This window comes from Fundulus heteroclitus, chromosome 9 (genome assembly GCF_011125445.2).
Source record: "Fundulus heteroclitus isolate FHET01 chromosome 9, MU-UCD_Fhet_4.1, whole genome shotgun sequence".
NCBI lineage: Eukaryota > Metazoa > Chordata > Actinopteri > Cyprinodontiformes > Fundulidae > Fundulus > Fundulus heteroclitus.
This window is the reverse complement of record NC_046369.1, coordinates 13,200,002-13,223,703: the sequence shown is the minus strand read 5'-3', so window position 1 is coordinate 13,223,703 and position 23,702 is coordinate 13,200,002. Positions and strand designations below refer to the sequence as shown.

Sequence of the window (23,702 nt, the reverse complement as noted above, 5' to 3'; positions counted from 1 at the left end):
CAACACCCACACATGCTCATGGTGACATACAGAGTAAGAAACGCAGAAGTTAAAAAGGAAAGTTCGAACTTTCAGGAAACAACTACTGAATTGGTGAAAAGACATGTAAAAGGTAACAGCTCAACCTCGACTTTAGTTTTTCTTTGTCTAGAGTTAAAGTTGGGAGTTATTAAATGATGTGCTAGGAAATATCAGTTTTAACTAACAACAATTGAAATTTGACTCTGTTTTGTTCTAGCTACCGGTATTTATGTGCAGTGAATGTCTACCTTTAGATTTTGTAAACCTCATAGTAATCATATACTCTTAATCTGATGTTTTTCAGTGTGGATTCAGTGAGAAACATAGTTATTAGTGTGAATTGTCATTTAAAAAAAAAACAATTGTAAAATGTGAAACAATGTGACATAAGCTTACGAAGGGTTTCTGTGTCTTATATGCTGTTTTGTTCCTTATTTAGCAGCAACACATGGCAATTAGTTTCATAGAAACCTAGTGGGAATCCCCACAGGACTTTTTTTGATTATTATTAACTGTGTGATGTCTAACCACTTTGAAGTCAGCCAGAAAACAGTGTAACACAAGCAAATGCTGCACCACATGGCAATGTGAAAAGTTCAGTTGCTTCAGATTTACAAACAGTTAAGGGATTCTTAAAGCAACTTTTTTTTCTGGTAGCAAGGCAATATTAAATATTGGATAGAAAGGGTTCTGTATTCTAATCCTAACAAAACAATCAATAATCCAAAAATATATGTAAAATGTGAAGTGATCACACATATTCAGAAATAAACCAAACCACAGGAAGCACAACATCTAATAACAAATATGACAGAAAAAATAGAGGTTAATTCAAATATGGAAACGTTGTTAAAGGTTGCCTTGTTTAGAGAATTATCTTAAATAAACAGACGTTTCCTCTTGTCTCCTGAGCCTTCCTGAATAAGAACCTCATACAGAACTCGAAGAAATGGATTTTCTCTGAGAATCTGAGGAAATAATCTGAATGAATGTCTAATCTAATTATTAACATCTGCCATTTCCTGGACCTACATAGTGTACATCTGATAATGAATTGTGTTTGGTGAGTATAGTTGGCATAATCTTGTGACGTGTTCCTAAACATATATTAAACAAGGTTTTAAAAATGTAGACCACAAAAACAGGCCCATCTTGTCCATATCAGGGAGACTGGGGCACCCTCCTGCAGCCATGCCTCTACTGGATTGCCCTTTATGTGGGCCCACCACATGTAGAGAGGAACATTGGGATTGTGGGCAATACAAGTTAGGTGGCAGATGAGCAAGGGGACTTTGGTTTGCTAATCCCTGGCAACATGTACTGGCTTCAGCAAAGTGGAATACTCCCTGGTGGGTAGTTGGACTCTATATCCACAGCTCAGGCTCTAGAACCCTACACTTGGAGAGGTCCTGGACTCTCTTCTACTCCGGAGAGAATCGTGGGATGGTAGTTGGGATTCTCACTTGTTACCGGCTGAATGCCTTGATTTCGGAGTTTTCCCTATTAAGCAAGAGGTTTGCCTCTTTGCAACTTAAGGCTGCAAGAGGGAAGACTGACTTTTGTCTGTACTTATATAGCGAACAGTAGTTATGATTACCAGGTCTTTCTAGAGTCTCTGCATTGTGCCTTGGAAGAGGTGCTGTCTGTTTAGTGGTGCTCCTGGGGGACTTCAATGACAATGTGGGTAACCTTGAGGGGTATGACTGGGGGGAATGGACTCCCTGATCTGAACCCAAGCAGTGTTTTGTTTTAGGACTTCTGTGCAAGGGAAAGAATGTCCATTACGAACACCATGTTTGAGCACAAGGTGGTCTACAAGTATACTTGATAGCAGGCCATGGGGGTTAAGGGTAGTTGATCGATATTGTAATCATATCATCAGACCTGCAGTGGTACATCTTGGACAGTTGGGTGAATTAGATCTGGTGGCAGGGTAGGCTGTCCGGCAGACATCTGGTTGAGGAACCTTTGGAGTAATCTTCAATTCACAAATCCAAGGGAATTTCTCTCATCTCCTGAGGGATGCTGGGGATATGCAATTGGAATGGTTCGGGAACTCCATTGCGGATGTGAGTTCTTGGGGCTGCCACCTGAAGGCTATCGTGCCTGTTGTGGCCAGAAGGACTGTGGCTTCTGTGATTGCAGAAACAAAAGGCATGGGAGGATTTCAGAGAGGCTATAGAGAGACTTTTGGATGGCCTCAATGAAGTTCTGGGGAACAGAGACCATCCCAAGCTGTGTATGCTTTGGTATGAAACTACAGACCTGGACCGAGGATATAGACCAGTTCATTGTTATTGTTTTGATCCGGGGTTTTCGCGCATGCGTGCCGGACTGGTAGGCAAAAGGCGAACACAAAGGCGGACGCAAACAAAGGAAACAACGAGTTCTCTACATATTTTTCTCCTTTAGATAATGTATCACAAGATGGTTTTAAGAGTAAGTTGATGGTTGATGGTATCAGATTGCCAGATCCACACAGCAAAACCCTGAAGGGACGGAGCGAGTCTGTGAAATGATGGCCAAGTGTTCCGTACCGCGACATACAGCTGCCTTATAAACACGCAGGCCAGTACAGACGAGATAGCATGAAAGCCCCTGGAACCACTGGACGGCTACAATTATTTCATATCGGGACATATGCACCAGCAACCCCCGCGACCCCATGAGGGATTAAGCGGGTCAGAAAATGGATGGATGGATGTTCAGATATGTTTGTGTAACAGCAGAAAGCGGAGTCGGACACAGACCGCGTCTCAGCAGAGAGGAAGACCCGCCCAGTAGGTTAAAAAAAACATTGTTCACTACGGATTATTTTGGTGTTTTTGTCTTATTAAAATTGGTGGGGGTGTCGGCGATGTTGCAGCGTAAACAGGGGCATAATGCAGCCGCTGTGTGGTGAACATTATTGCACACTGATTGCACGAAGAAAACTAAAGTGATCCGGCGTGCTGCTGCTGCAGCGCATCGCCACCTCCCCTCCGCCGCTATTTAAGTAGAACAATGACTAGTGCAGAATTAAGTTGTATTTACCAGAGATGAAGTGTAGACTGCAAATTCTGTCGTGGTATGATGGCTCCCACACTCCATTGTGATTGCCTGCCTGCCTCCTTTTCATTGAAAGTATCCATTTCTTTCTTCTTACTTCGTCCTTTGGTAAACGACAGAAACATACATCCGACGATTTGGAATGCCTCTGTGTGCAACCGGGAGCACAACAAGTTGTAGGCATTGTTTAGATTCCAAAAATAAATGAAGTTAAAGTACGCTCTAAATCACCCGTTTTGTAATGATAGTAAACGGGAACAGTACTGCTTTTGCCTACCCGCGGGACCCGGATGTAACGCGGACGTCACACATGACGTCACGCGTGAACTACTCTATAGTCAGGCGGTGGAAGGAACAATTTGAGGATCTCCTTAATCATTTCACCATTTTCTTCATAGAGAAGGCAGAGGCTGAGGACTCAGGAGAATATGATTTCATCACTGTGACAGGGGTTGCTGAGGTAGTTAGCCTCCCCTCCAGTAAGGCGTCAGGCATGGATACAATTTGGCATGAGTTTCTGAAGGCTGTGGACATTGTAGGGGTGTCATGGTTTATACTTCCCTTCAATGTTGACAAAACTGCTGGATCGGCAAACTGGGGTGATGGTCAAAATGTTTAGGAAAGTGGACTGGAGAATGTGATTCAAATATTAAGGGATCCCACTTCTCGACCTCACTAGGAAAGCTTACTCTGATGTGTTAGAGAGGAGGCTCTGCCTGATTGTTGAACCTCGGATCCAGGATGTGGAACTTAGGATGAAGGTGCTGCAGGAGTATGGCTTATCTAGGTGGCTTTTAAGCGCTATCCAATTCTTGTATCTAGAAAAGAAGAGCCGTTTCTGTGTTCTCAGCACTAAGTGGAGCCTGTATGCGTTTGACTCCGCCAGGCCTGCCCTTGTCACTGATTTTGTTTGAGGTGTACAGAAACAGGATGTTAAGGAATGAGTGGTGAGGGAGGTGTTTGGTTTGGGATCCAAAGGATCTTATCTTTGCTTTTTATAGCCATGACCTTCATCATGCACTGAAACAGTTCGCTACTGACAGTGAAGCAACTGGGAGGAGAGTCAGCTCTTCTATGTCTGACACCACGGAATTTAAAAGGTATATATATAAAAAGGTGGACTGTACCCCAACCCCTTTTGGTTGGGGATCAGCCTCTGCTTCAAGTGGAGAAGTTTTAGTGTCTTGGAGTCTTGCTCGCAAGTAATGGTAGGATGGAATAGGAGATGGACAGACAGATTGGGGGATTCATCTGCCGTAATGCAGACGTTGCTCCAGTCTAAGCTAGAGAAGAAAAAGCTGGGCCAAAAATGCCTCGCAACGTCTTGGGATGCCCAAAAATGAGCTGGAACATGTTGCTGAGGAGAGCGATGTCTGGGATTCTCTCCTGGACCTATTGATCCAATCTCAGATAAGTGGAATGGTTCTAAAAATGTCAAACTGAAGCACAGAAATAAAATGCTTCTTATACTTGATCATTGCTTTCAAACCAAGGCCATTATACTAAAACTATTTTCAATTTTCAGAGCTTTATACTCAAAACATTAGTGTATGATGACGCATAACATAACAACAACAACTAGACTTTTGGTTGTTTTGGGTAACTGGGACTTTCTAGGATTTCTCAAAGCGTCTCAGGGGATATTTTGACTCAAGTGATTAATTTCTTTGTCCAAACAATTACACAAAGAGAGTTACCGCACAAAGACTTGTTTTGGATCTCAGAGCAACACACAAGTCTCAAGAAAATGAAAGTGAAAACTAAAACACGCCTTTTATCAGCCTTATGAGAATACATTGAAAGCTGAGTTGAAAACATGGTTTGACTACAATAAGTTGTCGTTAAATGAAAGAAAAACTAAATTTATGGTATTCTCTGGTTCATAACAATGTAAAGTTATGCATGAATGGTATTGAAATTGAAAGAGTTTATGAGACAAAATTCTTAGGGATTATTATAGACAATAAACTTAGTTGGAAGCCTCACATAGAATATGTTAGAAATAAAGTTGCAAAAACTATTGGAATATTGCTTAAAATTAAATATTTCATAAATATCAAAGGCCTGCATATTATATATTCCTCTTTGGTAATGCCTTATTTGTCTTATTGTTCAGAAGTATGGGGAAATGAAAGTAAAACAATTATTGATAGGTTAGATAAGTTGCAAAAAAAGGCTATAAGACTTATTAATAAGGTGGGATACCATGAACTAACTGATAAACTCTTCATTCAAAGCAACACATTAAAATTCAAATATATTGTTTATATTCAAATACTGGAAATAATGTATAAAACAGAGAACAAAATATTTCTTCTGGTATTCAGAAATTATTTAAGTTAAGAGAAAATAAATATAATTTGCTTAGTTTGTTTTTACTTGAATGTGCAAATGAGAAAAGCCAGGTAAAGTCTAGATGTGTTTCGGTTGTTGGTGTGAAACTGTGGAATGAATTGAATGATGGTTTTCTGTTATGTCCTTTCTTGGTGAACTTTAAAAGAGCCTTAAAATATAAAATGATAAAATCCTATGCTGTTATGTTGATTTGAAGATTTATATATGTACTGTGAAGAACCTGGTAGGTTGTAAAGATTGTAAGTATAAAACAGGGTGGGAAAGAATTAGCTTTGCTTCAGCTTATTCCTTTTTTTTGGTAAATTGTGGGTTTGTTTGTTTATTGTTGTTTCTTTTACTGTTTCCTGTGTTTAATGTTGGAGTCATTCCTCCTGTGTGTTTTGCTTTCATAAATAGAAAACTGTACTTGATCCACGGTTTTCTGAGTATTCTGAGGATGATCAATGCATCATTCATGCACAAGAAGACTCCCTAACCCAAGACATGAATCAGTGTTCCACAAATAAAAAAATAATAATTGACTGAAAGATGATGCATCTCTCAGGTGCTGTTAGGTGTAATCTTTTTTTTTTTTTATAAGACAAACTTTCAGATACTCTCCATATAGGCAGGTTTTTAGCCTAACACTTTCTTTTCATCCACTTGTCTAGTTTCATCAGTTATTCCAAAGACACAATGCAGACCACACATATAGATGTACCAAACAGCTTTAGATAAACTTCAGAAAGTCTAGAAATATTGGTCAATATTATTTTTGAAAGATTGAAACAATGTGTGCTTTTTTTGGAAACAAAGTATTCCAAAATTAGTAACGCAATGATTTAAAGATTTAGCACATTACCTCATTCAAGATTTGGCAACTTTTATAATTTCCAGTGTATGTAGTTTCTTACATTCAATATAGAGCTCCAAGCTAAGTTTTGAAAAAGACTGTTACATTCAAACCTCAATCTTATTATTACATGAAGTTTATTATTATTTATGGATTCGCATATCTAATTTTTCTCATATTTAGACAGATGTCCAGTGTTATTGTTCCACAGAACGTTGACATCAGAGAAAAGGAAACATTTTCATTAACATTTTTTTATTCATAAAAACCAACTCAATATTAAGGCTATGGCTCTTTCTTAGACTTAAATACACTACTTTATTTTTGGGATTTGAATATGTTTTATGAAAGCTTTAGTGCAAAGAATAGCTCTGCAAACATATTATTTCTCATGCTGAGCATTTTAGCATCACTGTTTGATCGCCTTCTGCTTGAAATATTTTTTGTTCTGTTTCCCTGAGGTCATGCATCTCCTCACTGGAGGATGTGAAACCAAAATGTGCTTCTTATGGAAATAAATTGAAGCAATCATTTGAATGCAGCTTTCGCTTTTATTCTTAGACATGCCTGTGAATCCCAGAGAGGAAGAGTCAACCCCCCTAGTCAGAGACCGGGGGGGCAGTCAGAGGTCCAGCTCCAGTGTGGCAGCCGGCTTACAAGTGCACATCTACTTTTTTCCTGATCCAAAGAATACGACACCAATACAAATTCCACCTGGACAGATAAGTGCAGAAGATGTCTGCATCCAAGCAGGAAAGAGAACTGGCAAGTTTTCATTAGTAAACAATAAGAATATGAGCGGAAGATTTTGGTAAATATTTGGTTCTGGTTGTCCAATATAGTCATGTGAAATTGTATTTTTTTATTATTCAGGAATCTTACCAGTGTACCTGAGCCTTTTTGGTTTAGCTTCTGCAGATCTGTCATTTTGGTATCCGCCATCACACATGTTCGACTCAGATGAAAACTTAGCCGTTCACTTTAGAGTAAGGTAAGTTTCAACATTTTAAAAACATGTATGAACACTTATAAAACTATGCTGTGAAATATTATTTGTTATTATTATTATCATTATTATAATATATTTATTAATATTAGTATTATTATTACTACTACTAAATCAGCTAAGAGGAGTAATAACATAAGCAATAAACACATGCAAATTCTGCTATTTGTAATCTTTCGAGAGAAAATTTTACAAATGAGTAATACTGCTTGTTTCCTTGCACTTATGTTGCAAATATTCATATTCAGAACCAACATAACCTTTTATACTTGTCATTTCTACAAAAACATGTCAGAATGGCATGTAAAAACATGCTTCTCAAAGCTAAAGAAATGAGTGGAAGAGCTTAAGTGTAGTTCAGAAACAAAAAATTGACCAATAGTGCTTAGGTTTGGCAGTCTGAAGTAAAGAAAGAAAAAGGGCCACCTGACCATGAAAAGATATTTTAGCAAATAATCTAACCTGTTAGGACCTGAACTTATTGTGCTCATTACACCATTTTTTGTAATCATTGGACTTCTTACAAGGCTAGAAATCATTACCAAACATGGGATTTAATTGATTTGAAAGGCAAATGGATATTTTGTTCATCACGTCAACAAACTTTGGAACAAGGTAGCAGTAAAGATTGTGCATGCTGAATTACAGAAGGTGTTTAGTATATTTATAAACTGCATAAAACCACCAAGAGCAATTATGTGGTTCACTTTAATTTCTTTGCTCAGAAGTAGAGCTCCCAAACTTAAGGACAGGTAATAACCATTTTAAACTGGCTTTGATTCAGAAAGACCGATGGATTTGTTTATCTCTTCAGGTTTTTCTTTGAAAACTGGTTTGGCCAGGGATCAAGAACCTCTTACCGCTACAGTCTGACAAAGGACAGAATCAGTCCAGTGCTTGACTACAACGTCATAGATTACCTTTTCGCTCAGGTAAAGTACATTAGAGTCATCCTCTTTAACATTAAAGGCTGTAATTCCTTTGGTGTAATATGTTTATTCTTTTTGTATCAATCTTCTCAAAATGACACACCAGTGCAAAGGAAGGGAAAATCTTCCATTTAGTCCATATACAACCTTATGCGTTTTGTTGCTTTATCTAAAGTTTTTTTAAATTATATTGATGCTCATTTAATATATGCAAACCAGTTATACAACTAAAATCAGAGGTTAACATGGACTATTTTACATATCCTCAAATCAAATCAGAGGAAGACAACTGTAGACTGAAACAAAAAGTCTACTGAAAGCATCTTGCAGGGTACAGATTTCAACAACTTAAATAAATACTTATTGTGATGACATTGTCCCAGGCAATTAATGTATATTAACATCTGAGAAGAAGATATTTATTAGATGTGGTTTTAGCTTATTCAGTATAAAAATGTAATTATGGAAAATAAGAGTGAATATTGCATCTGTTTTGGTCAGAAAGAAAGACATGTATGGCACAATAATGACGGTCACTGACTTTGACTCTTGGTATGTAGTTGCGAAGTGACTTCATTGCGAGTAAAGCAGGAATCATTCCACCGTTGAGCACCCAGGAGGAATGCCTCGGCCTTGCTGTGTTGGACTTGTGGAGAATGGCTAAAGAGCGAAGACAGACTATAAGAGAGCTCTGCAAGAGTGTCAGGTATCTACTTTTAAATAAAGTTTTTTTTTTCAGTTTTCAGACTAATGATTGATGGAGAAATGTGGCGAATGCATTTAATTTTTTTCTATTTATTGTGTTTGGTATATTTGTTTTTTATATCTATTGGCAGCTGGCAGACAAGCACTTTCAATCTAAACATTAACCTTTACAGTATTTAAAACACTACTTTGCCAAATTCTTTGTACAATTATACAATATTTGTTTTTGTTTCAATTTTACATGGATTGCTCTTCCTCAGCTATAAATCATGCCTTCCGAAGTCACATCGAGACGACATTCAGAAACGAAACCGCCTGGATCGCTTTCGAATCCGGAACACCCTTAAGCGTTTTTTGAAGAAGCTTGGCAAATGCTCAGTAGATGAGTACAGCTTGAAACTCAAATACCTAATTGAACTGGCTGGCATTGAGCCCTCGCTTGGGAGTGAAACCTTCAAAGTCAACCGTTCTTCCACCTACTCTGAAGCAACTTTCACTCTCCTACGAGTCTGTGGGGAGACTGGAATTCAAACAAGTCACCCTGACCGTGCCCTGGTAAGAGCAAATTGTATTGCTTGAACATAATGATGGTTACCCATTTGCGCTCAATGTTTAGTCCTTCTGGTATGATCAAAAATTAATAATAATTTCACAGTCTGTTGATTTGTTGCGTGTATGCGTGTGTGTGTGTGTGTGTATATATAGATATATAGATATAGATATCGATATAGCTATAGATAGATGCAATTCCAGTGTCAACTATGACTCTTTTGGGAATTCAGAATAATTAGGACAGGTTAAGACAGATGTAGTAGTGACATTATTTACCCTTTGAACTAGTTATACAGTTGATAGTATTAGCAACGAAGAAGTCATCCGTACTGCACGGGGTATAAAGGTAATATATGTTGTCATTGATACATTTTAAATAAACTATCAATTATTCCTTGACATAGTCCATGATAATTTCAACTGAATCAATGTTGTTAAAGATCAGATGTTGCCATCAATCAAGGAAAGCACTCTAACCTCATCATCATATTCCAGGATGGTGACGTCCATATTTGTGACAACTCAGTCTTAAGTGAAGCTGTGTACAAGACAGGCCAAAGACAAAGCCCTGAGGCATCCCAGTGTAGATTAGCTCAGTGTTTGAAGACTTTTGGCCTGAAGACTGAATAAAGTTTTTTAGTGAGTCAAGAGTTCCCCATCCACTCACTCACTTTGACTTCAAAGTTAGGATCAGCCATTTTTCAGGAAGGTTCCCCAAGTCCCTTTTGAATAACTGCGCATGCGCAAGACAGGCTTACCTCGCTCTGGTCTTATTAATTTCTACTTAGGCCTTCCTCGTCTTCTCATAAACATGAACATGGTTTGGTTCATGCAACTGTCAGCCATGTTCAAAGTATACGGTGAGAGCAGAGGAGCTACAATGAACAGCTAACTGCTAACCTAGCTGCTAATCTAGCCGCTAAACTAACCAGATATATAAACACTTGAAGTGCACATGCTCAGCCAGCAAGCGGAAACTATTAAGGAATGAGCACGGACATTGGCATTATGTGAGCACGTCAGAATGATTGGCATGTGGGACAACCAATATATAAGGCGATACCCCTGGAACTTGAGGGACAGAGGGGAATTACAGCAAGAACAAAATTCTGTCAAGTCCATGCCCTTTGGACCGAGGGGCAATAGTTTGGTTTCTATTGTAGACTTCTGTAGTAATAAAAATACTCTTCAACCCGTAACTATATTTTACCATATTTAGTCTAAAAGACAGAGGGATGTTTACAGATTCAGTACTGGGTTATCATAACAACACAGTGTAACTGGTATCTGAGAACCCCATTTGTTCTCACAAACAGACATTAAATACCAAGTATGTATCCACCCATTCAGAGCGTTCCCAGTATGATATCAGCGTTCCGTTCATCTCATTGGTGGAGAAGATCATGTAGTAATGCAGACGTCCTTGCTGACACATAACACCCATAACAGTCACTATGTTCAGTCTGAGTACGTCAGACACTTTGCCTTCAGAGTTCGTTTATCTGTAATTTCCATGGCAACCAATTTTGCAGTACAGTCTCTGTAATCTCATAATCTCTTACACTACTGCATTTACCAAGGAACAATTGAAACTGGATATAAGATCATTCTGCAGTGGATGCCTTAACTAGCTGCCCTGGAATACTATATCTGGGCTTGCTGCCATCAGGGCTTAATCCTTCTGTGTTGGGCTTTAAAGTTTAATTCCCAGACATTCAGGGTTGAAAAAGTGTATATAAAACAAAGAGTTAACCTCACAGGTAAAAGTAACATACTCAGTACAGGCGTTCCTTTTGATGTCCTTCATTTCTTCCCCATAAGGTGTTTTTCAATATGCCAACATACTTTGCAAGACAGGAAACAGTGGCTCTAAAACTTGTGGGCATTTTAAAAAAAGAAAAACAACTGGTGGTTGCGCTTGTTGTTTCTATGGTGGCATGTTTCCATCCTGTTGGTTAGATGTTACTTTGTGGCTCTTAGTAGTGAAAGAGAACTTGTTCCCAAATCATTTAATTGCAGCCATTTAAAATTCCCATTTGTTTTAGGAATGGCAGACCTTCTGTGACTTCCATGAAATTGTAGATATCAGTATGAAGAGGATCTTAAATGAGATGGTCCCCCAAGACAGCAGGATGGTAACGATAACTCGGAAGGATGACAGATACTTGGTAACTACCTCTTTACATGACGTTTTCTTCATTTATATGTTTATATTAAGAGGATTTATTACAAAAATATATCTATTTACTTTTTGGACCATTTTGTGTTCTCAATTCTCGCTATAGGAAGCCAGTTTCCAGAGTTGCAAAGAGGCACTTTCATTTATGTCTCTGATTGATGGCTACTTCAGACTAACCACAGACTCAAGCCACTTCTTCTGTCAAGACATTGCTCCGCCAAGCCTTCTGGAGGGACTCAAAAACCATTGTCATGGCCCGATCACGTGAGTCTTGTTTTTTTTTTTTTTTTAAAGGATGCTTAATTTGATGACTGTATTCGAGTGAAGGTATTTCTATCATATTTTATATAAATCAGATCAGAGTTTGCAGTTAGCAAGCTGAAAAAGTCAGGATGCAAAGGTGGTACCTTCCTTATCCGGCAGAGTCCAAAGAACTATGAGAACTTCTTCCTCACCGTTTGTGTTCAGGTAAAGACAATGAGAGATAAAGAGTCATAGTCTCATTATTTTTATTATTTTCTGTGCAGCTTCCTGTGCACTTTATTTAGCTGATATAAAAAAAAAACCCATCCCTGTTATTTTCTGTAATTGCTTCTAATCTAAAACTTGTGTAAATTTTAAATTAAGTCAACTGGTTCTATTTCTGCAGACCCCACTTGGACTTGATTATAAAGATTGTCTCATCATAAAAAATGAGAACTACAGTCTTCCCGGTGTCCCAAAATTATTTTCCAGCTTGAGGGAACTCACCAACTATTATCAACACAACAAGCTGCTGTTGGCCGAAATACCTGTCAAGTTAACCTGCTGCTGTCCACCTCGACCCAAAGGTATGTTTCTCCTGCAAAATTTATGTTGGTTCAGGGACACTTCGGTAAATCTAAAGCTTTAAGGAGCAAACAGAGAGTTAACACCAGCTTTCTGGAGGCGCTTCATCAATTTGGTAGATTAATAGCTATGTAACATATGACTATTGGACCATTGAACAGCATGTAATGCACAAAAGTCTTTTTTCTATATTAGCTAAATTCATTTCAAAATGTTTTTGTTTTTTTAATTATTTCTAATGATGATTGAACTGCGACATGCAATCACTGCAAACCTTCCATGATTTCTTAAAATCTTAAAATCCCATAAGTTTCTATTCACATTAATCATTTGTTTTTATTTGTAGGGACTTCTTCCTAAAAGTCCAAACATTATGCACATTTTTATTTATGCTGCTAAAACTCATGTTTTATCAAAGGGGTTGTGGATCTGATGTTAGACTCAGTAAAAAAGGCTGTTATGCATTCAGTCAGCACAACAGATTGGTAATGCTTTCTTTACTGCGTCTGTGTAGCTACAGGAATGCAATGTGTTGGTTTGATCCTACTCTCTGGCCACATTATAAAAAAAAATAGTTAAAGCTACATTCTGAATGCAGCTTCAATGAATATATAGAGTCATCTCTGGAATCGATGATACAAACTGACTCAGAAAGAATGACATACAACTGAAACCAAATATTTAAATAATCTGTATAAAAAGACAAATTATCTTATTTTTCCCATTGTCGAACGATATTACCAAAACCATTACTAGTTGTAAATAATTAGAGAAAATGTCAGAACTTTCAACAAATTCAGAAGTTCACATACATTTCCTTATTGTTTGGTAGAACTGCTTTAAAAACTACTCAAAAAATTAATTAAAACCTTTACAGTAACAAAGTGAGGGAGGTTTCTTGTGCTAACCTTTTCAGCTCTCTCGCATACATTTTTATGTGGGGTGGAGATCAGGGCGTTGAGATGCCCAGTCCAAAACATTAACTTTGTCGTCCTTTAGCTACTTTGTAAGTAATTTTGTTGTATGCTCAGAGTCATTGTCCATTTGGAAGACCGATTTGCACCAAGCTTTAACTTCCTAGCTAAGTTCTTGGGATGTTGCCTCAATATTTCTACAAAATGTTATTTCTTCCTGATGCCATCTGTTTTGTGAAGTGCACCGGGTCCTTCTGCAGCTAAATACTCCCACAACACAATACTGCCACTCTCGTACTCCAGAATAGGGATGATGTCTCAGGCTCGTAAGCTTCTCCTGTTTTCCTTTAAATATAACAATGGTCCTTACGGTTAAACACTTAGATTCATCAAATCATACATGTCTCTGAAAAAAGTCCCGAAGTGCATTTGCAAATTGCATTTAGGCTAGTTTTATGTTGCTTTTGGAGTCAGGGCTTCTTCTTTTTTGGACCCTGAAGGTACAGGTCTTCTTTAACTGCGGATAAAACAGTCTTTTACCAGCTTCAGTCAACATCTTTACAGCATATTCGCCGCTCCTCTGAAGTCTATACACACCAAAACCCGTTCATGTCTGAAACCAAGAACCTGCCTCATTTCTGAGCACTGTGATGGCTGGACAGTCCCATGCTGTTTATACTCGCCTGTAATTGTTGGAACAAATGAACGAGGCGGCTTCAGGCACCAAGGGTAAACCAAGCGTATATAGGTCCACAGTTCTCTTCCTAATATCTTGGCTAAATTCTTTTACTTTTCCATGACATCCCAAAAGGAAACAATATGTTTTGTGTTGCCTTGAAATGCAAGTACAGCCATGCCCCTGAGTATCTGAAATGTTGTGTAGTAACCCATTTGAAGCTTAAAAAGGTCTGACCTCTTCATCTGGGCTTTTTCAAATTGATGCATAGTAGCCACGGTCAATGTAAACTTCTGCATTTGAAGAAAGTTATAAAAATTATTTTTTTAAAAAGTCTCTCTCTTATTAGTCTGGCATTTAGCAGCTACTTTAGGTTATCCATGCTGACCTAAAACAGGAAACGTTTCGTCTCATTTAATGTCTTTTCATACAGTGTATGGAAATATCTGCTTCCAACCGGGAATGAACGTATCTGTTTCTGTCTCTGCAGAACTCACCAATCTCGTAATCGTACGAAACAGTAGCTTGTTTGAACCTCAAGGGTCACCCACAGCTGAAAGAAACAAGTTCGGTCACATTCAGATCCACATGATCAAATTTGGTGACCTCAGTTGGGTAAGTATTTAGATCTGGCCCCTCTGCTAACGTAACATGTCATTTTCATTCTTATTCAAGTCTCTAGGTGTTACTGTAAAGACTTTTAAAATGAGTAAAGCTTCCAAAACGAATACTTTATAGGATAATCTGTTCATATTTCCTGTCAGAGTGAGAGCCTGGGACAGGGCTCCTTCACTCGGATTTTTAAGGGCTACAAAACCGACATCCGTGAGGGAGAAAAGCACCTGACTGAAGTTATTCTGAAGGAGCTCGATTCTGCTTACAAGAACTGCTGGGAGGTGGGTTTCTGTGGGGGGAAAAAAGCTTTATTGGGAGATAAGTTCTTGACTGAAGATCCAGCAAATTGAAGTTCCCTTTAGATGCATGTTTTGTGCATCATATTACTATATCTATTTTTCTCAGTCACTCTTCGAAGCTGCCAGTTTGATGAGCCAGATTTCTCACAAGCACCTCCTCCATGTTTACGGCGTCAGTGTTCATGGAGCGCAAAGTAAGTTAAAACCAAGCTGCGGGATTTTCTCAAAGTTTCGGCACTTTTAACAAAACGTCTGAACGCGTTGTTTAAACAAAAAAGCTTTGACCGTCTTAATCAGCACAAGACAAAAGCAACATCAAATCTTGTCAGCAAGGGTTACTTTACTGCCATTTATTAGCTTTTTGACGAAATCAGTTTCTGGGATGAGCTGTTTTCGCTCAGTCCTCATGTGACCCCGCTCAGTCCTTGTGCACGTGAGTGAGCATCTGAGAGTCTGCATTGGAGGTCCAGCTGTAGAAACAGATCTTGCTGTGCCGTTACAGACGTCATGGTTCAGGAGTTTGTGAAGTACGGAGCCCTTGACCTCTACTTGAAAAGAGGGACATCTGTCTCAGTGAGCTGGAAACTCAGCATAGCCAAACAGCTTGCATGTGCACTCAACTTTCTGGTAAGAAAGTCTTTTCACAAAGCAGATAAGAGAGTCTACTGCAGGCTAGGTTAGTTCTCTTGTCATACATGAAAGCCTTTTTTTTTTTTTTTTTTTTTTTTTACAATTGGAGATACTCAGCAAATGTCAGTAGGAAAAAGCTTTCATCAGTGTTTGAGATTAAATTGTATTCTGCACACTTCGTTTTGTCCCATTTCTGTTGATCTGAAGTAACTTGTTTGACTTGCAGGAAGAGCAAAACATTGTTCATGGCAATATTTGTGCCAAAAACCTGCTGCTTGCAAGAGAAGGTGACCCCTCGCTGGGCAGCTCTCCTTTCATCAAGCTGAGTGACCCGGGCATCAGTGTGGTCATGATGGGCAATGATGGTAAAATTGAAATATATATGTATTGTTTACATCATGTCTTGGATGCCTAATGAGATCATAAATCACATGTAATATGCCTCAATAAGTTGTTCTGGGACCAGATAAAGATTTTTCCTGAATTCATATCTGAGTTATGAATTCCTTTTCTTTTTCAGTTATTCTGGACAGGATCCCCTGGGTGGCCCCTGAGGTGCTTGAGGCCCCAGACAACCTGACGCTGGAGTGTGATAAGTGGAGCTTTGGTGCCACTATGTGGGAAATCTTCAACGATGGAAACTCCCCGCTGAGGGGCTGGAACCTAGATCAGGTACAGTCATTAATGTAAACGTAGAGGCTGTGCAGCTTCACAGACATCAATTTATCCTCCATCAGTTAAGTCTGAGCAGGCCCACCGACGCCTGAATGCTCCCTGATAATTAGCACACTTCATCAGATTCACAGAACGTATTTTAAATAAATTTTCTCATTTGCACAAGCCACGTGTCTAAAGGCTAGAAAGCCATTTTTATGTTTTCAATATATTTTAATTTTTTTATTTTTATGAATCAAGCAGCTTTATTTGCCGGTTGTTCTTAATAAGCAGATTCATACATTTGCCTAAAGACAGGAGAACAAACAATTTCCTGCAAGGTTGGGATGTCAATATATTGAGGGCTTCCTACTTGCATTTTAAAAAAAAAAAAAAAAAAGCACAAACAGGACGAATAACTGTGTAAAACCAACATCTTCTTTATCTCAGGTGCAGTTTAGTGTCAGAGCCATTTCACAACCATGAAAGCAGAGATTTCTTTAACACATTTTCATGGTACCTACAAATTACAAAGTTAGGCAAAAGTAAATTGCTTATTAATTGTTTGGGTTTTTTTATGCACTTATGGTCATTCTGTTAATACATTTTTGTGACTGTTTGGAGCAAAGTTAAATAAAAATGTATTTATGCGCAAAGCCCTACACATCAGTGGGATCATGTGAGACAAAATTCAGTTAGTAAAATGATTTGGCCAAACTGCTTCGCAGGTGCAAGTGTGGTAAATGCATTACTATCCCATACCAACTTAAAACACCCACTGGGGCACACTGTATTACACAGAGTGAGCTGCCGTGGGTTAGATGCCTTGCCCTGGGGCACATCGACATATGCAGGAGGAAGCTGTAGGAGGAAGCTGTAATCGGACCCACAATTTTCCAACTGTCAGGCAAACCTACAGATATGTTTGCTAATGTCTTTACTATAGAAGAGGAGTTTTTACGAGAACATGCAGCAGCTGCCTCCATCCCAGTGGACGGAGTTGGCGGATCTGATCGGTCAGTGCATGGAGTACGACGCCGCCTTCAGGCCTTCGTGTCGCAGTATCATCCGTCAGCTCAACAGTCTCATCACATCAGGTAGTAAATCTACAATTGAGCAATACGCTGCCAGTAATCTCTGTTATTCTACTCATCTCTTTTCTTTTTCAAAAACCTTTTGGAAGAAATATTAACCTGTGTCGACTCTTAAAGAGATTCACTTGTCGTTTTTTTAATTCCGTAATGCTGGATATTACTCAGTCTGTGTCTTTATATATATATATATATATATATATATATATATATATATATATTTTTTTTTTTTTATATATATATATATATATATATATATATACGCCAAATATTTTGTTTTACTGTACGTAATGTGGCTGCTTTGTGTGTTTTGTATGTTTTTGTGACAGATTACGTGATACTTCACCCCACTGAACCGGTGACACAGAGCCCCATGTCCATAGCGCCCAACCCTGCTACACATGATCACACACAGTTTGAGGAGAGACACCTGTGCTACATCTCCCAACTGGGAAAAGTAGGTCTAAAAAAAAAAAAAGGATCTAAATTCTAAGTGTAAAAAGACATTAGAAGCATTGTCTAGATGGTAGATGTTCAGTCAGCCTTCCACGTTTGAGTTTTGCAGGACAGTAATTGCCAGAATCATCTGGTTGTATTTGCAGGGAAACTTTGGGTGCGTTGAGCTTTGCCGATATGATCCTTTGGGCGATAACACCGGCGAGCTCGTGGCTGTGAAGAAGCTGCAGCCTAACAAAATCTCAAATCAAGAGGATTTCCAGAAGGAGGTTAAAACTCTCAGTGTTTTACATTGTGACTACATCGTCAAATACAGAGGAGTCTGCTACAGCATGGGTAAAAACCACTGCAACACAACAAGAAAGGCCTTAAAATGTACCCTCTTTCTTAAAAGAGGATAAAGTTTATAACATAAAAATCACTCTCCATTGTTAATTTTTTGTTATGTTTCAACACTAGGCTCAGATTTTTCATGTAAGAAACATGCTTTTAGAGACTTTTGAAACATACTGATGCATCTATGCACATATTAGATTATATATATATATATATATATATATATATATATATATACATACACATATATATGTATATATATATATATATATATATATATATATATATATATATATATATATATATATATACAGATAGATAGATAGATAGATAGATAGATAGATAGATAGATAGATAGATAGATAGATAGATAGATAGATAGATAGATAGATAGATAGATAGATAGATAGATAGATAATATTCACCTAGCCTGGTTTGTTTAACTGCTATGTTGTTCACAGGTCGCCTCAGTATGAGTTTAGTGATGGAGTACCTGCCCTATGGCAGCCTGAATGGCTACATGTGGACTAACCGATATAACATCACCACCAGGCGGATGCTGCTTTTTGCCTCTCAGATCTGTAAGGTGAGGGTCACATATAAGGCCCTTCGCAAATAAATAAAAATCATTGCAACTTGTGTTTTATAAAAAAAAAAAAAAAAAGAGGTGAAGGTCAAATCATCACTATCACAGAATATGGGTCCTAGAGGATTAAATAGATTTTGCATTTTTATATCCAAATGCAAAACGAATGACGTTACACTGATACCTGCTGGTTTACCACAACATTGTGATAGCATGCAAATCTTGACTGAACCAGGTCAGCTTGTTCTCTCAAATACCAGCTGCTTGGGTTTAGAGCTTTACACAGAGTGGGGAAAACATTACCTTCTTTCAGCGTTAAAAGGATTAAAAAATGCTCATTAAAAAAAAACACACTCGTAACAAAACTGAGGAAACCGAAAGGCAGCAGAACAGGACTGACCGTGTTCTTTTATAAGACATGTTTAACTCGCAGTGCAGCAAAACTTACGTAAGAAGAAAAACTGGGATAAAAAAAAGCTTGTCTACTGGAAAAAGGCCAAATTATTGATAATTATTTGCTCTCTTGAACTCTTTAGTTTTATCAGAATTGTTGTTCTTGGAGTATGGCCCAATTGCAGAGAGGCAGGCAAAGGTGCCTTGGGGTGTTAAAGACTCATTTTAATATTAAAAACAAAAACCTGCAGGCTTGAAAAAGAATACAGCATACATGGAGGTGGATTGAATAAGCTGATTAAGATGGCAGTGGCAAAGGCTTAGACTGAAGTAAACATTAATGGAGCTGAGCAAGAGCAAAACTAAGTGAAAAGGAACATAAGAATAAACTAAAAAGCTAAAAGCAAAGAAATGTATTAACAAGGAAAACATCTAACATAAACATAACATAAACATTGAGAAATTAAACAGCAGAACCCAAATAACAAAAAAAAACAAAAAATTACAGAATATGGCAAGACCTAAATAATATAATAAATCACAGAGAAAAAACATGGATCTAAATTAGAAAACCAAAAAACAAACACCTTCAAATTGTGACCAGTTTAGTACCTGGAAAATCAGCGTGCTTACCTGTTTTAACTTTTGCAGGGGATGGAGTACCTGCAGACGCTGCGTTATGTCCACCGAGACCTTGCAGCCAGAAATATCCTTGTGGCCAACGACTCGTTGGTGAAAATCGCTGATTTTGGCCTGACCAAAGTTCTTCCCTTTGACAAGGAGTACTACCGCCTCTCACAGCCTGGGCAGAGCCCCCTCTTCTGGTAAATTCTCTCCTAATTGTGCATGAAAGGAAGAAAAAAAGTACAACTACCAGCATTTTTGAACAGAGACGCAGAGAAAAAAAAATGTTTGGAGTTGGTCCAGTCTTAGGTGAGAATGCAGAAATAAAAGAACCCCCCCCCCCCCCCCCCCCCCACAGAAAAATAGTTTATCAAGAATACTTATTATATATCAAGCATCTTTTTTTTATTATTATATATCACTATGTGCTGTGTTCCTGGCCTTTAGGTTACATTTACAATCACAAAGTTAGAACCTTATGCAAAAGGTGTGCATTTTGCTCATCCTGCTCCTTTTTGTGGGCATATTTATGCCGGGGCAACATTAGTGTTTTTTTTATTATTATCATTATTGGTTAGTAGGATACTGAGATGAAGGGGATGGCATGTGGCATGATGGTCAAAATGCGGGGCTGATACACAGTTAGCACAACGGAAGAGCATCAGGGCTTCTATTTAGAGCTGGCTAGACGGCGGCCTTGTTGCAGGCGTTTGCCCTCACATCTGTTTAGGTAGTTGTGTTGCTACCACATACTTTTTAAGCTGCTTATCTTTTAGATCATGGAAGAGTCAGCAATATGTAAAATACTCACACATATTTACCTGTTTAGACAAACAGCTTGAGCTCTGCTGCAGTTTTTTGTTGTTGTTGTTGTTGCTTCAGGTCACTTTATTCACCTGGCTCAAAATCTCATGTCATGTATTGTAATTGAATTTCTCGATTGTAAATGTGAAAATTGAATGTGTTTAAAGCTTTTGAGAAGAAAAAAAAAAAAACCTCCTTGCCGCTTGTTTTGCAGGTTAGCTCCAGAGTGCCTCAATGAGAATAAATTCTCCCACAAATCCGACGTCTGGAGCTTCGGGATCGTTCTGCACGAGCTCTTCTCCTACTGCGACAATAACTCCAATCCCAAAGTGGTAAGGCACTGGGACAGCGTTACATTCGAGAAGGGGTCGGAAGTTCATTTCAAATAACAACGATAACTGTGCCCTTCAGCTTTGTCTGCGAGCGATCGGACAAAACGTCCAGGGGACATCTATTTCGATGCATCTGTCAAACATGCTGGCGAACAACTGGAGGTTACCTAGTCCTCCAAACTGCCCTTCCGAGGTATGTTTACTTTGTGTCAGTATTAGACACTACATTAAGAGAAGTCTTTACAGAGCTTTACAGATAGCATTTGTTACTTATCACATATCCCCCAATTAATCCCAGGTGTACGCACTGATGAAGGACTGCTGGACATACGACTTCGATAAGCGGCCGATGTTCTGCGACCTATCAAAAAAGGTTGAAAATATGATCCAGAGTGACAGATAAAAATCTGGGAAAGAAGCCCTGCTAAATAATACAGAGGCAGCTGATCTACAGCAGCAGTATTGAATGATGGATTTTATTTATTATCTCAGTTAAAGCTACGCCACTGACAGAGCAGCATTTCCTTCTTTTTTTTTTTCTTTTTTTTTGGAAGCCTGCACATATTTTGTTACTCATTAACAGGAGCCTACGTAGAGGTTTCAGAGGAAGTCACTTAAGTTGCTTATTATACCTAAAATTATATGCGAGGAGACGTGTGGAACTACATCCAACTGGTGAGAGTCAGGTTAGCAGATTTTAACGTTACCTACAGAAATAGGTAAAATCACTTTTTTAGTGATGCAAAGCAATGAAATGAATCTGGTCATGGAAATCAATTTCAAATTTCCTTCACCTTGTTGAGGTCTAATGGACTCACTAAGTAAAAATAATCGTCACTGGTTGGATAATCATGGATAATTAACCTTTTTACAGCATATTTCTAAATCCAAAATAAGCAAAAATGTAAACAATTTTCATGCAGCAAATATAAGGATACACCTTTTCTGTAGACTTCGATTTTATTTGTCGATAAAACTCAAGTATTAAAAGGAAATAAGACAAAGGATGTGTTTCAGAGAATTGACAGCAGTTTAAATTATGTTTTAGGTTTCATTAGATTCATGTTTTAAATAAACTTATAATTTTGGTAAAATAAGGATTTTCATTTAAAGTGTTTGTTTCCTTGTGTTTGGTCTGATTTACTGAGTAAATATTCATGTTGTTGTTCTATTACTCGTTTAAATACCACTTTTCCTGTTGTACATTTGTCATGAAATGTTATTAAAGATAAATTTGCTTCAAAGCATTGGCTGTGTCTGGTTGCTCTACTGAACTTTCACTAAACAACAGTTTAGTCTCTGTAGTTAAAAGATATGTTGCCTTCACTTTCCCTCTGTTAAATGAAATAGTTTAAATACAGCAAGACCTATTTTACGTATCATCATAAAATATTAAAGATAGCTGTCCCAAGCACATTTCAAAACTACTAATTATCTTCATTACCAGATCTGAGATCAACTCTTTCATGCATGAATTGTGATGACCACTAAAGAGTTTTCAATCACATTTAGGTCAGAAACAAGGCATAAAAAGGGCAAAAACTGACTAAAATCTTAATTTGTGATTTTTTTATTACATATTCACATGGTGCACTTTGTTAAAACAATTTATGTTGAACACACGTTCATATTTTTACTGCTGCTACGAGATTTGCAATATCTATAATAAATAACCACTTGCTCCGTGTTTATTTCAATTTTGATCCTTCCTCATTTTGTATACTAATCTCTCCATGTCTTGGATTTTCTAAATTATTTTCAACCACTTTATTTTCTTGCTGTGCATCTGGGTTAAGCTACTGTGCTCCAAACATTGCTACCAAATGCAACACTTTGCTGACCACGCTGATGTTGAATTTATTAGATCAAAATCTATCACATTAATGTTACTTATACTTTAATTACTTTTGCCTGGTTTCTTTTAATTCACGTCGGTTTGTTGGTGACCACTGTCTTTCCAGCAGCAAGGATAATTTTGATTAAACCTTGAGCTCCTTCAAGCCTTCTCCCTGGTATGTAACCCAGACACAGTACCTGGCATATTGGAAGTATTTCTGAATCTGTCCCAGAACTTTTACCTCGTCTACTCGGGCAAATCTTTTTAGATTGAGAAAACATGGATCTGATGAACAGGTTAATGACTCTGTGTCTTACAAAAAATTTGACAATATAATTTAGAACATAAACATAGCACGCACAAGTAGAACATTTTCTGAACATTTCTGCTCAGTTTAATAAAAAATACATTACAAAACCTTTTCAAACTTCCTACTGCTGTGTCTTGGTTCTTTGTTTAGTAAAGGTGGTTGAGGTCAAAAAGCACCATCATCATTTAAACTTAGATATTGACTCGACTATCGTACCTGAAGATCTTTCTGTCACGTCTTTCCGTCGTTACAATGAATCGACAACAGCTGTAATTTATCCTGTAAATGTCTACTGTAGAAACATTTACAGCTGTGGAAATATTTTTAAGATCAACATAGTAGCATGTTTTTGCCAAAATGAAGTAATATTCAATATTAATAATAAGAGCACTAATACTACACCTACTACCACCACTACTACTATTACTACTACTACTACTACTAATAATAATAATAATAACACTAATACTACACCTACTACTACTACAAATAATAATAATAATAATAATAATAATAATAATAATAATAATAATAATGCGTTCAGAAGAGGCTGTTTTTTCTATTTAAATGTACCAATGAAAAATAACAACCAATTCGCAGGTGTTGAGCATAGTTTTCATAGGCCCACATCTCTGTATTAAAATTGTTCTTATGGGTCTGATATAATCTTCTAATCTCAAATGATGAGTC

General features: G+C 37.8%; 1 protein-coding gene across 1 annotated transcript; it reads left to right on the top strand.

The window, feature by feature from the left end:
- The first annotated feature begins 34 nt into the window (after window positions 1-34).
- jak3 (Janus kinase 3 (a protein tyrosine kinase, leukocyte)) lies at window positions 35-22,103 on the top strand. Its single transcript, XM_012882408.3, has 24 exons — window positions 35-112; window positions 6,818-7,021; window positions 7,130-7,247; window positions 8,077-8,194; window positions 8,752-8,897; window positions 9,157-9,451; window positions 11,494-11,616; window positions 11,734-11,891; window positions 11,984-12,095; window positions 12,277-12,457; window positions 14,536-14,660; window positions 14,810-14,941; window positions 15,066-15,153; window positions 15,462-15,586; window positions 15,816-15,954; window positions 16,110-16,261; window positions 17,190-17,340; window positions 17,664-17,791; window positions 17,937-18,126; window positions 18,588-18,712; window positions 19,757-19,929; window positions 20,748-20,865; window positions 20,945-21,058; window positions 21,164-22,103. The coding sequence occupies exons 2-24, from the start codon at window positions 6,820-6,822 to the stop codon at window positions 21,266-21,268; spliced, it is 3,318 nt and encodes a 1,105-aa protein (XP_012737862.2). The 5' UTR covers window positions 35-112; window positions 6,818-6,819; the 3' UTR covers window positions 21,269-22,103.
- Window positions 22,104-23,702: the final 1,599 nt, after the last annotated feature.